Source organism: Ptychodera flava, chromosome 4, assembly GCF_041260155.1.
Source record: "Ptychodera flava strain L36383 chromosome 4, AS_Pfla_20210202, whole genome shotgun sequence".
In the NCBI taxonomy this organism is placed as follows: domain Eukaryota; kingdom Metazoa; phylum Hemichordata; class Enteropneusta; family Ptychoderidae; genus Ptychodera; species Ptychodera flava.
The window spans coordinates 41820865-41834923 of record NC_091931.1 but is presented as its reverse complement, the minus strand read 5'-3'; the positions used below and the strand labels follow the sequence as shown (position 1 = coordinate 41834923).

The window sequence follows — 14059 nt, the reverse complement described above, 5'->3', positions numbered from 1 at the left end:
GAAAAGCAGACCCATATGTCAAATAATCGCAGACAATATAAAACAACATTAAATATCTTTCACGTAAAGTCACGTTTATTACATGATGGTGATGTTAACGGTAAAAACATCAACGACATTTAGATTTAAGGTTTTAATGCGAATTATGGATGTAACTAAAATCAAAGTACGTATCGCTTTCTGTCAGCTTCATTACATCTGTCTCTCTCAATTAGCTGAATAAGATGTGTACAATAACAGTATGGGACTATCCCTGTTACACACAGGTGCCAGATACCCACAGTCAGATACTGCGTTACATCACATACACAGGTTGCAGTATATCCATTGTCGCGATGATTGGAACACTGACGTTGTACTCGTATTTAAAGTAAGTTTCCTACCCGAATATCATACACCAACTTAACATTAATTTTTCTCTCTACGTACAATGTTCGTGACCTTGTAAAATTTCTTCTGCCGTCCTTCGATAATACCCTGTACTGCTGAACATTCGTAAGAAACCATGAAAAGGCTTCGGAAAATTGTAACTAATTGAATGCTTTTGAAACAAGAAAGTCATCATGGGGATTCAATTATATGGAAAAACAAATGTTACAGAAATGACAGCCCTAATATTCGTTTGCCTAAAAATCGTTGTTAGTGAAACCGCGCTTTGTGACATATATTTGCTGGGAACTGAGCGCAACGAAGTCACACATTCATGCGCTAACTTCCGATGCCAATAGGTTTAACGGTTTGTTGCCCATTTGTTAGTTATAGCTTTCCGCTCGCGGAAAAGTCCGGACGACACATATTTTGTCGGGGCATGTCATAGGTCGTTACCCTATCAATCTAAGATTTTAGCAAACGTCTCTGTACTTCTGATTTGACTTCCTGTAATCCGTCCATGTTTTGTGTATTCTGACAAATCGCTAACTCCAAGATTGCTCTAATGTGCACGAACAGACTGGTAATACAATAGCCTTTAACGTACGACATCAAAAACTACACGGTTCAATCTGTAATTTTATCTGAGCCCTCAATTGCAATCCTTAGACAGGATTATGAGTTTGACCGATCTGTTTTCTTCGAAATTACCCTACTCAATCAGGCGTTCGTGCTTTAAAACGTGCCAAAGGTATTTCTGTCTTCTACTTTCACGTTTTCCCGCCATTACTAGGTCCTTATTGCCTGCTGAGAGAATCAGCATCCACAAGAACCTCATTGTGGCCATCATCATTTCTCACGTCATTTCCATGGCAACAGAGTCCGCTGCCCAACATGAGGTGAGAATTTTATGTCGTCATTTATCGACCCAGGTGTTCGCCTGAAAATTGAAGTCGCTCATGCACACAGCTGGGAATTTTCGGGTTTTGTTTCCCGCGTGATTTGCCGTCTACAATAATTGCTTTCCACAGGGCATGACAAAATATTTTTGAATTCTCAGTGCCTTTGACAGTATTCAAATTGATGTAAGGGGTAGTATTACAGTCTGCAGAACACACAGAAGCGTTTCTTATTCGAAAATAATAACTCGTTCCGTTAAATAAGCTTAGTTGTTGATGCTGCTTTCCTATTTTGTACAAGAAAAGCCATCGAGCAGAAAGTTGGTTGCCAGCTCAGTAATCCTCATTCAAGAGGGTAACTCGCAAGTAGTTGGGAATCAAGTCGAACAGACTTGTGTATGAAGATAGAATTGATGACAGATGAAACAAAGTAACTACATTGAAGGTCTCACGTAGGGATAAAGGCATCCTGTATGGCCATTGTAACTCTAAAAGCGTCTGTTAAGATGTCAAGAGGAGATGAGAAATTACGGCGGGATGTCTCAGCTACACCATAGGCACAAGTTGCCATCAATTTCAGTATCCAGGTCACTGCAAAGTAGACTATGATACTGATTACTCTGTCGAAAAGACAAATTGCGCCCTCAAAACGTAATTTTGTGAAGATTAAGGTGTCTCTTGTCGAGTCAATATGTTCAAACGATGTAGCTTTGCGTCATTCATCACACCTATAGATCATATTGCTATCGAGTGAAGATACCAATACTGAAAATCGACGGTTTTAAAAATTTTTTGGATTACAATTTCAAGCAAAACATGAATGAACGTTTTGTAATGTTATCAAAGATGCAGGATTTGTAATTTCCATCTTACAATAACTATTATACTTACATGTCTGTACTTAACGACCTATTTGTCTTTCTCTCTTTTGTTTCGTTGAAAGATTTCCTGCAAAGCATTCGCGATAATACTTCATTACGCTTGCACGGCCATGTTTCTGTGGATGCTGGCCGAGGGCATTCATCTATACCGTCAAATAGTGGCTGTGTATGGTAGTGAGCGGAGTTGGATGAACTACTACTACGCCATGGCATGGGGTGAGTGTAGGGACCAAACATTACAAATGAGACAAACTTATTTGACAGTCTGTCACCAGTATTGTGATAACCTTTCTGCATCCTTGTGGTTACCATGGCAACAACGACGGACAGGGAAATGATAAAGTGAAAATTACGAGTTAATGAAAGAGTCAGTCTGCTCTTGCGCTCTTAAAAGCTCAAGGAACTTTTAACCATTCTCTTTCAAAATCAAGAATAAATTCGGGGTGGGGTCACCGTGCAAAATTTAGTGCTAGAGAAACAACGTAAGATTTATTGAGATTTTACTTTTAAAATGGCCGTCATCCCTCTGTTAACTCTATGGAGAAAAATAATTATCGATTTCACAAAACATAGACAGTGAGAATTGTCTTTATTTCAAGAGCTTCAAAAGCATTCTACCTTAACTGTACAAAGGATTAAATATGTCTGTGAACATGGCAAAATGTGACCGTGTGGTTTGGAAACATTGCAAAGCAGACTTTTCAAAGTTTCACCAGTCGTTAACTTTACAATCAAAGTAAGCGGGGTATTTTTAGAAAGTACATAAATCATTTTAATTAAAACATGGTCAATCGAGATTCAATTATAGAAGTAATCCGTCAAGCGTCACAAATTGTTAAAAAACAATATTCCGAGTGACCTACACTGCCCGGCCTTTGAGCCTCCCATCATTAGCCAAACTCTCTTTCACACATAGATGGCAAACCTCATAAATCAACAAAAGTGTTGTGCGATGTAGCTCTACTCGATAAACACTCGTAAAATTGGGTTCAGAAGTAGGTATCAGCGAGGTCATCAGACGAGCTCCACTGGTGTTCACTTGTGTTGGTTATTTGCATTTGTTACTATTCGTCAGTTTACGTGCCACAGAGGAAAAAAGTAGTTCCTTGGGGGCTGTTTGTAGCCAAGAGCCTATTTGCCTTGAAGGTATAGATTTTAAGAGACATTTGCCAATAGTGAGGGAAGACGATGATAATTTGAGGTCAGGAATACCTCACCAAGAAAAGTCTAGAAGGGAGTATTTTTGCCGTTTGATTTTCAGATAGATGAATAAATTGACCCTATTTTTTCTTTTCTTGTCTGTCTGTAAATTAATTTATCAGAGCTAATATGTCGTATAATTATTGTTTCCGTTCGTAGGTTTTCCTTTCGTAATAGTCGCCATAACAGCAGGAATAAGACTCGAAGACTATGGATCAAACAGCCAGTTGAGTAAATAACCTTACCGACACAGCTTTAAATGACGTTTTACACAATTACGAAATTCTTCGATGAGGCCAGCTGATTTATGCTTGAACGTACATATTATAATATTACATTTAAATCAAATACGTAGATAATGTTTTTGGAAGTCAATACAAACACTTTAGCATAATCAAGAGATAAAGTAGTTTTCTGCCTTTTTTTCTCCCTTGTCTCCCTTTCTGTCTTTCTCTAATTTTCTCAATCCCTTCAATAGCTGCTGGTTGTCGGTAGAAAATGGTGTAATTTGGGCATTCGTTGGTCCGGCTATCACAATAATGGCGGTAAGTGCAGATGGAGCCGACGAATACATCCTGGCATGGAAGGTTGTGTCTGATTGGTCGATTGTCATAATTTACAGAAACTTAAGTAGTCTGACACCAGAGCTATTCTCTACCTGATTGGCTATTTAGAAAGAATTCAGGAAGAACAATGAGTTTCGGCCAACCAATTGGCTAAAAGCTTCAGAATCGCTGCACATTAGCCGAGGCAAGCGTATATAAGAGACCCCTTAACTGGACGGGAATGTTAAAAGAACAATCGTCGTAATTTTGATGATATTTTTTTATTCCATAACAGATAAAATTCTTATTCTTTTCCCTAACGCATGATGAAGAACACAATTACAGCATTGCCGACACAATGCACACAATAAGAAATGTTGGCGAAAAAATTAAATTCCAGTCTGGACCGAAGTGCAGTATTGAGCAATAACAATAGACACTAGACACATAGAGGATTGTTCTGCAGTTAAATACTCGGTATTTTGCACATGGTTAGGAAGTGGCACAATAAATTGAATTTTTACAAACAGGACGAAAATAATGGAACATACATCAAAACTCATAGCTTAAGGAGTACCAACTGTCGTGGTCACATTACCATGTTTCAACCTAAAAGCAGTTTCTTGCCCATGGATGAGAACTTATGTAAACTGTGTGTGTTAATCAATTTGACAATTTAGCCACTCGAAGTTACACAACCTGTAAAACTCGAAGAGATATCTGCATGTCAGTCCTAAATCAATGCAAAGAATCTACTTTACGACAAAAAACGCAATTAGCTTGTCGATTGTGCATGACCAAACCCCTTCTTCCATGAAAACAGTAACGATCTGTCTGCGAACATTGAAGATAGCAAACTACAGCAATTGAACGCAATTTTCCTTCTCTGGCGTTATTGTATCGGCAACTCTGTGCATCTTCTGAGGCGGAAACAACCGGCTTACTTCGAACCACATCAGTGTCCGCACGTACTTTTGATTTGCTGCAGTAAGTAATGATTACTCTGGGAATGGATACAATCTGCGCCGATTTATCGTTCCAATTACAACGGCATTCGCGTTCCGGTCTCGACTTGAGGAATAACAGAGGCTTAGGACTTAAATTTTAAGGCAAACAACTCCAGTTTTGTGAATCTGTTAGATACTACACGGTGTTCAGGGCCGTAGTCTGAGAAAATTAAGTGGGCGCTGCACCCAACAGCGTATTTTTGCTCAAAAATAAGTTTTTTGCAAATAGTCATTCAATTTTAATTAAGCTGTTAACCTATTTAAAACATTGGTTGGGTTCACTCTTTAGCTTGACAAGCAGTTGTAAGTTGCCTGATACAGAAGTGTTAATTTATGCAAATGTATGCAAATCACCCGTTTGTCTGGCTTCTTTTTTCATCCCATTTCAAAGTTTCCAAAGAATTTAACTTCGCTCTGGCCGGGTCAAATTTTCTGAAATTTTCACATTATGTTCTTTAAATGCTACATTACAAAAGGACTATTTTATTTGGCAATAAAGTTCTTTCATTTTGAATAAGAGGCATTTTAATTTGCTAATCATGATTTTAATCACTTTTTTAGACTGTCAGTCTTTCACCCTAGCCATTTTAGAATGAGGATAGATAATGCAAAATAAAAAAGTAGTTTTTTCTACATATACTCTTCTTTTAAGTGAAATATTACATTTCAGAAAATAGCGTCAAGTTATCATTAATACCAAAATTGAGGTTTTTAAACCCAAATATACACCCACTTCATCCTTCGAGTAAAGTACTACTACCATACTAAACTTTAGAGTCTCTGCTTTTTGAAAATATATGGTATGAGGGGGTTTCCTTGCTATCTTTGATGAGAAATATTCTTTTGAAAAAAAGTAACTGTGTTGGCAACATGCAGCTCCACCTTAAGCGTTACTTTGCATACACGTACAATATTTTGCATACTATTTGCATTTAATCAGCTTGCACAATATATGTGTGTGTTGTTGAGGCATCAGTCGAGCCAATGTCATATTCATTGTGAAACGAAACCGTGACAGAAATATATTTCGGTTCCAAGGTTTATGGTCCCATTGTCATTAAAATCCAGCTTCAAGATCTTCAGTGTCACGGATATCTGTTCCAGTTATCATGATAAAAAAACATCATAGTTCCCTCCCCCCCCCTCCCGCCCACCCCTTCGGTATAGATTTGATCCCACAATACAAAGGCATGCGATTAGGAAATTATTGCAAAAATATTACTTCAAGGGCAGGTGTCAGATTTTAAATAATTGCTTGGGTAATTATTTGTCGTCTGACCCGGGATCTCTTGTCTACATTCATTTTGTTTACTTTCTTGGCGGCTTTAGATTGTGTTTTAATAAAATATATAACAGTTAAAGGGACAGCTTTCTGTCCAAACTACTGAGATTTTCTGCGTGCTGCGCTCCAATATACGGCAACAGTCACGGAACAAAATATTATATATTGACAGATAAGGTGGTATATCAAAGTCGCGATCAAGTTCCATCGTGTTGATCGGTTTTATTTATGTTGTCTATAGCGACGAGGAGATATCATATCGTCAGATAGCTCACTTCTGATCGCGAAAATGTGAGCGGAGATTACGATTTGGATGACTCAGTTATAATTAACGATCACACAAACCAAGTTGCACTTTTCAAGGCCACCCGATGTTCTCAAGAAGCTGTACCCTTTTACATAACAATTTTACAGCACAAGAAATAAGATGAGCACAAGATGATGAATTAAGTCTGTGTCGTGCAGACGACTTCAGAACAACTAAATGAGATGTTCTTAGGTCGTCTTTATAGTTCAAAGACAGTCATGTTCGGGCTAAGGTGAGAGTTGCCCTGTCTATGGAAAATAGAAAAAATCCGAATGTGGTGCACAACGTTCTTTCTACAATATGTTTATTTTGTAGGGGCACCAAACCGACCAATTTGTATAACCATAAGCTTATGTATTTTACATATAGATATAATACTCTAACGTACAATAACATGTTATTTGTAAGTGGTCCGTAACCAATTTGCTGTCCGCTCTTTCCAAGAAAGATTGCAATAATATAGATGTTCCATCATGAAAAGTGGGTCATGGAGGGGCCATGGCTTCTGTTCTTTCCCTATCCCTACGCCAGTGCAATATCTTGCGTTCCTTTCACGTTTACGCAGGACAGATGGCAACACGGTCTGGGTGTCGACCTTTGTTCTCACAATACAATGCGTGACATAACGATTGATTGAGGTTTATGCCATTGATGGAGTGAGTGAGAGGCAATCCGTACGTTCCGTCGACCTAAATTAGAACGTCTATGGTTGATAACTGACCTGCACTGACCCCGAATAAGATACACTTCGAATGAAGGGGATGGTTAGTCTCCCAGGAGATTGTCTGTTCATCCTCAAACTCGTCGTAATTATACAAAATAGCAACTAAACAATCATTTAGTTAGGAAGATAGTGGCCTGATTACACAACTACAGCAGCGTCCTACTTGAAATTTTCCAGTCAATTAAATTGTAATTTTGCCATGAGAGACCCAGACATTTCTTCATATGAACGGTACTATTTTGAATAAAAGATGTCTTAAGAATTTTTAGAAATCCCATACGCGTACAACATTATACCTTCATTTACTCAACAGTGAACATATTGCAGAGTTTTCATAAAATCAAATTCAAGAAATCAAATATATGAACGGTATGTTACACGCACTTTGAAAATAGCAAGCCCATCAATAATATATCTGCCAAATTTGAATCGCACATCCTTGACAAGATAAGTTGACAGTTGAAAAACGTCAGATGCATTCCACGAAGACGACCATCTGCCTGCCTGTTTGATATATGGACACACTGGAACATTTCATTTGATAAAGTGCGCAATAATGGAATACAATTTGAACATATACTGAACACATGCTGTCATTGAAGGAGTAGTGGGTGTACGTAATGTTATATAATATTATATATATATATATATATATATATATATATATATATATATATATATATATATATATATATTGAGACAAAGGATCAATCTTAGACGAACGGAATTTCTTTCCAAATGCAGACATGGCAGCAAAGTCATTCTCAAGTGGCCCGGCTTTCACCCTATTTGCATATGCATTAGGTACCTGAAGCGTCGACTATTTGTGACCCATGATCAGGACATTTTGAAACTTAAACCCATGAATGCATGTAAGAATTAAGCACACATTCACTAATATTTTCCAAGTAACCTTGGATTCAATCTCATTCTCAAATACGAACAATGAAATATTTGTGAGTTCGTCGCTGTGATATTATGATAAAAGGGCTTCAAACTGACCATTTAGGTTTATTTAGGGTTTGAAGGATAGCAATGCCAAATTAAGTGTCGAGGCGAATTTTGCTTTTCTCTCGCCCATGTCCATGAGTAAACTTTAATGGTCAGCGATTCGCTTTTTCCCTTCAATACTATTATAGACCCTATATTTAAAGAGGGAGTCTGAGTTACAATTCAAACTAATTTACATGAGAACCCCAAGAAAATGGATGTATGGATGGATGGGTGGGTGGAATGATGGATGGGTGGATAGATAGAAAGATAGACAGATAGATAGATAGATAGATAGATAGATAGATAGATAGATAGATAGATAGATAGATAGATAGATTGATAGATAGATAGATAGATAGATAGATAGATAGATAGATAGATAGATAGATAGATAGATAGATAGATAGATAGATAGATAGATAGATAGATAGATAGATAGATAGATAGATAGATAGATAGATAGATAGATAGATAGATAGATAGATAGATAGATAGATAGATAGATAGATAGATAGATGACAACTGAGAAATTATTAAGTCACATAATGATTAAAATATCAATGATGCATACCTTATCGACACTCAGAAAAAACCTTAAGATAAAAAATGAACAGAGGGGGCATAGATTTGTTCGTATAGAGATGATGATGAAATCGATTCTCAGCGATCAGTGCATTGATTTCCCTACAGGTGAATTTGCTGGTACTGATATTGGTGGTGAGAGTTGTAGTGTCAGCTTCGCAAAACAGCGGCCACAAGCAGAATGATAACGTAAAGTAAGTAAGCAAAACAAAAGGAAATTGTTGTATCGTTCTGCACAATCTAGCTTCATTACAATGAGACAGAACTTCAAGAGTGAGGCTGCAGACCTTCTCTCTTCTACATGAGGTAATTATGATTGCGTTCACCACGGTTATATAATCTGCCACAGTATAGTCAGTTCGGAGGGACTACACACGGATGCGTGCATCCGTAGAAATAACATATATTCTGAAATTATATACTATGTTGACGGTTAATGCCGCTCGAATCGTACATCTCAAATAATACATGTAGTTCAACCAAAACGGAAAGACGAATCTGTTTGAATACTCTTGATTTCAACAAACTGAATTTAAGTCTTCATTTGATGAAAGAGAGCGCGGAGTTCCCATGCCAAGTAACTACATGTGTGATGTGTAATGTGCAGAAAAAATAAACGGTGTTCCGTTGTTGAGGTTGGACAGTGTCAGGAAGAACCAGCGGGAAATCAAATAACACAATTCTACCATTTGTTTTGTTATAACTGTCACTAATATGTGAACACGAAAATATTAATGGACTCAAACATTCACTAATATGTGAACACAACCAGCGCTAACAGTTTTAATTATTTGAACAGATGAACGTGCAATAAAATTTTCACTACGACTGTGTTTGAAGATTGAAACGGGAATTATCAAATTCAATGGACTAGATTTCTAGTCCATCGACAACACTTTCCACATTTGATGTTAATTGAATAGGAATAAAATGCCATTAGTTAGGCGGAGATGACGAACACCTGTTTTTCGACTTTCCATCAACAGGGCCGGTGTTAAGAGCTCTCTATTACTGCTTCCGTTGCTCGGGATCACCTGGTGTTTCGGGCTATTTGCCACGGGCGAAGAAACCTTGGTTTTCCTGTACATCTTCGCCGTCCTGAACTCCCTGCAGGTTGGCAGCACTCGTAGCTTCTCTCTGGGTAGATCACCACTAACTCTGAGCTCATAATACTCTGTTCTTAGTGGGTACAATCCATCCGTATCGCGATCATTCGCTTTTCTCAGGGTGTTTTGTGAGACAAGGCGCCGATGATATTTATGGCAAAGGATAAACACGATGTGGGTGTTGGGAGAAATTAAAAACGTTGAGGAGTGTCGCTTTCAGTGTTAACTGTAAATCTAAGTTATCATTATCCAGCGACGAAATAACGATGATATCACAGAGTTGTTGCATGGAAAATAATGACAGTGTGTATGTCTAAATATTGGATTTCAACCACAAGATTATGTACTAGAAAAATGGAATCTTCTCATTTTCTTCTCATTTTTTCCGGGATGCGTTTCAGATTTTTAAATTACCAGAATTCCTGTACTTGTCTTCATTTCCAATTACGATCCTCCTCGACAACTACAGAGCGTGGTTTACTTGAATGAGCCTACGATAGGAGTCAGGCAGTAGTCAGTCCAGCAGTCGGTCTTATAAATGATAGTCTGCACATCATTAATATAGCCTTGCACTGCATTCCATTGAAATACAAATCACATTCTTAAATCCCTTATCTCTCCGTTTCAGGGATTATTCATATTCCTCTTTCACGTTGTCTACAATTCTGAGGTAGGTCACACATTTGTTAATATGTAAAGCTATGGGCAGACGACAGCGACATACAGACATATATATTAACAGTGACGTGTTACATCTGGTGCAACAACCATATGACACAGTAAGTCTACGTGAGTCGTTATGACACATTCACTTGAATCCCACTTCAATCTTCAAAGGTTGTCTGCACGACGAAGTATTTATTAAATCTGATTACCCATCTTCCAGAGGCCTTTGTTCGACAGACATTTCCTCTTTCTGGCGTTTTATAATGAATGTTACACTTAATTTGTATGCGACAGTCAATAGTTCTAAAGGTGAATCACGGTTGAAGAATTATGCCGGCTTGTCATGCACAGAAATGAGGCAATATTAACACAGTTCAAAAATTGTCTGATTGACTTTAATTTTCAATACATACGTTTCGGTTGTCATGTATTTTCATTTGATTTCTTTGAAGAAAACACTATTTATCAACGGACGAAGCAAATAATTGCAAATGCCAGCTCATCACCCATTCGGTCTCTTCACGTTCTCCAGAAATGCTTGAAATATTTAAAGAATATACACCCTCGGTCCATTTTCAAATTTTTGACATCATTATATTTCGACAATGTGCCAGCTTTGACCATTGCCTGTAATATGAATGTTTAGATATGATAGATTTATAAAAGTGGAGCTTTCAGAATGGAATTATCTTATCAAACAAATAAAGTTGCCGTGTATATTCAGTGAATGATGGTTTATTAACGAAAACGCAAGTTCTTGATATCACCGAAGCTTCTGTGTGTTACGTCTACAAACATGTGAGGTCTTAATCCTCGCAATGCTTTGTCTTTCAGACATAGTACTCGCACCGTAATGTCAACGTTCAGTCAGATGATGTCAAAATGTGTTGCTCAGTCACTTTAAGATGAAATACTCCTCGGAGATAGATATTCAGACTCTCAAATCTTAACATACTCAAATCTCAACATGCTCAAATCTTAACATCAGATGAAAATACCTGACAACCGAACATCATGACAATCTTATGCTGCTTGTGTCAGTTAATTTTCAAGCTTGCTGAGCATCTCACATATTCACTGGCATTTAATCTGGGTTTCGATAAAAGAGCCCGTAAATTTCAATTTAAACTTTTACCTTATATCTTGTACAAGTACTATGATCTGTACAAAAGAGGTGTGGATCAGGCACCCATTTGCTACGTCTGTAATAGCAGTGACGACACGTGGAATCATTTATTTAACTCATGTAAATTCTCTGAGACTGGGAACGAGGTTTATCATTTCCTCAAGGGAACTGTTATGTCACACCCCCAATGACTAGCACTGTAACTTTTCATTACTGTTATATCAATAAAACCTCCTTGAATCCAAAGCGTAGGGATGGAGGCCATTTCTGATTTCAAATATGGAATTTTGGGTCATTTTTTCTCTAGTATCAAAATTTGAACCGTGATCTGATCCCTGATTTTTATAAGACAATGGTTTAAATTTCATTCGACAAAGTTTTAGTAAACGTCTAAATCTTTCGCTATCAAAGCTAGTATACCTAAAGTAGCAGTGTTTTAATAGATATCCGAGTGCAGTTCCACTGAGGAGGTAATCAGTCGAAGGGAAGATTGTGACCGTTTGTTAGGCGCTATATTGCAAGATCTAACACTTCTTTGCATTTTGTCTCGAAGGTACGCTCAGCATTGCGAAGAAGGAAAGAAAAATTCGAGGCAGAAAGAGGACAGTTCGTCCATTCCACACTAGCAACAGTAAGCAAGGTAACCCTTTTTGACCGAAAAAAGCCGCAACTACAAGCTTTTTGTTTCAAACCCCGAGGGAATTATTTCATTTGGCTTCGTTGAATATTGAATAATTGCATTGTTGTTGTGGGACGTTAACTTTGAAAAAAATGTGTTTCAATGTTATAAGATCGCAGGATGTTCAAGCTGAAGAAACATCGAGGGTACGGTATTGAAGACGCTAGACGTCGATTGACTGCAAAACTTGGATTTGTGTTCCTCTTGCATGACTGGTCCTTCTGATGGAATCACCTCGTCACTCTTCTTTCTCTCGTTGTAATAATCACCATTGTAAACCCAGGCAGTCTTGCAACAACCAATGTCAAAAATCTTTTGCGTTACCTTTGATTAGGAATCTATCGTGTATATAGTTATGTTTTATTGATGAAATTCTACATCATAGGATAAGCTGATGAGTTTCTAGACAATACTTGGATACACACACGCACAATTGCCTTTTGTTAGTCTGCCAGATTGTTGTTCTAAAGCAAGCATATTTATTTTTTATTGTGATGTCTTCCCTAGATGAGTTGGTGCCGTACGTTGTGAGTTCAAATCCCATCGGAATTGTACTGAACTTTATTGGAAGAGTTCATTGCTGCAATATAGGCTACGGTTTTGCTCTCACTCAAGTATTGAAACTCAGTTCCTTTTGTCACCATGGTATATCTGGGAGCCCACATCCCTTTCATGCATTGTCTTTCAGAACGGTTCTCGCTACCCTCGAAGCTTTACAACCAAGTCAACCCGCGTGACCAGAATGTCATCGGAACAGACGCTGCAACTAGAAGACGTCATCAACGAAGTCAAAATGCTGGACACCGAAGAAGTCGATCAACCTAAGAAGGTGGCTACTGTCAGCCAAACTGCAACCGACACGTTGCCAAGGCAGTCTCTCACCGTGTATCCGAGCGAGGTAATAGGTACAAATAAGAATTCTATGGTTTTCATATTATTGCGCCCCCAGGAAAAAATATTTACTAACTAGTTATCATGATAGAACCAACAATAAATTCCTTACGTGACTGAATGTGGCCAATTTATACGTCATAGTCGAATACGGTGATGTTACCACTCTGTATCGGAACGTGTTCGAGGAATTGACAGATGCCTGAAACGTACACAGGCTTACATATGTTGCCAGTTGTCAGCTGGGGCTGGCATATCTCTTTAATTGCCCGGGTAGCACAATTACCGGCATCGATATATTACCTGCATTTACTCGGCGTTTTGAACGAACGTGACCAAAAGACAAGGAATCAATATCCTAACTAAAGTCATAGCTTCGTGCACAATTTGATTTGTTCGTCAAGTGTTCCTTGAATCAAACTCGTTACGCAGTGCAAGATTTCTCTTTCTCTTGTAATCCCCAATGGTGAAAAGATAAACAAGCGCTGTCGTTTGAAGTCGGGGCATGCATAAGAACCTGTTTTGCTATACTGGCAAGGGTATTACTGTCATTAACTCTATAGATCATGAAATGTTTTGTAATGGTATAGTGGCTCTAGCTCAGCAAGATCTTGATAGTGTAAACACATCTCGTTTTAAGTATCGACGAGATCCGGTTCTCCAGCCGTTGAGATAAAACACATGTCATTGGGTCAAGAGAACGAGCTAAATTAATGAGACTGTAAATATTAGTCAGTGCAAATTATACCGCCGTGTGCAATCACAGACCCGATGGACGCGAACAATGTGCTACGCGCTTGTA

At 38.1% G+C, this 14059-nt stretch overlaps 1 protein-coding gene across 3 annotated transcripts in view; it reads left to right on the top strand.

Annotated features, from left to right (window-relative positions):
- LOC139131806 (adhesion G protein-coupled receptor L4-like) overlaps positions 1 to 14059 on the top strand; it is a 49424-nt gene that overhangs the window by 33576 nt on the left and 1789 nt on the right. Inside the window, exons 14-23 of one of the 3 annotated variants that reach the window (XM_070698078.1) lie at positions 267 to 370; positions 1163 to 1268; positions 2212 to 2365; positions 3509 to 3575; positions 3828 to 3894; positions 8898 to 8983; positions 9776 to 9902; positions 10524 to 10565; positions 12241 to 12318; positions 13055 to 13264. In XM_070698078.1, coding sequence (XP_070554179.1) covers positions 267 to 370; positions 1163 to 1268; positions 2212 to 2365; positions 3509 to 3575; positions 3828 to 3894; positions 8898 to 8983; positions 9776 to 9902; positions 10524 to 10565; positions 12241 to 12318; positions 13055 to 13264 — 1041 coding nt within the window. Of the gene's footprint in view, positions 1 to 266; positions 371 to 1162; positions 1269 to 2211; positions 2366 to 3508; positions 3576 to 3827; positions 3895 to 8897; positions 8984 to 9775; positions 9903 to 10523; positions 10566 to 12240; positions 12328 to 13054; positions 13272 to 14059 lie in introns of all 3 variants that reach the window. The other 2 variants (XM_070698079.1, XM_070698077.1) reach the window with 2 other exon arrangements.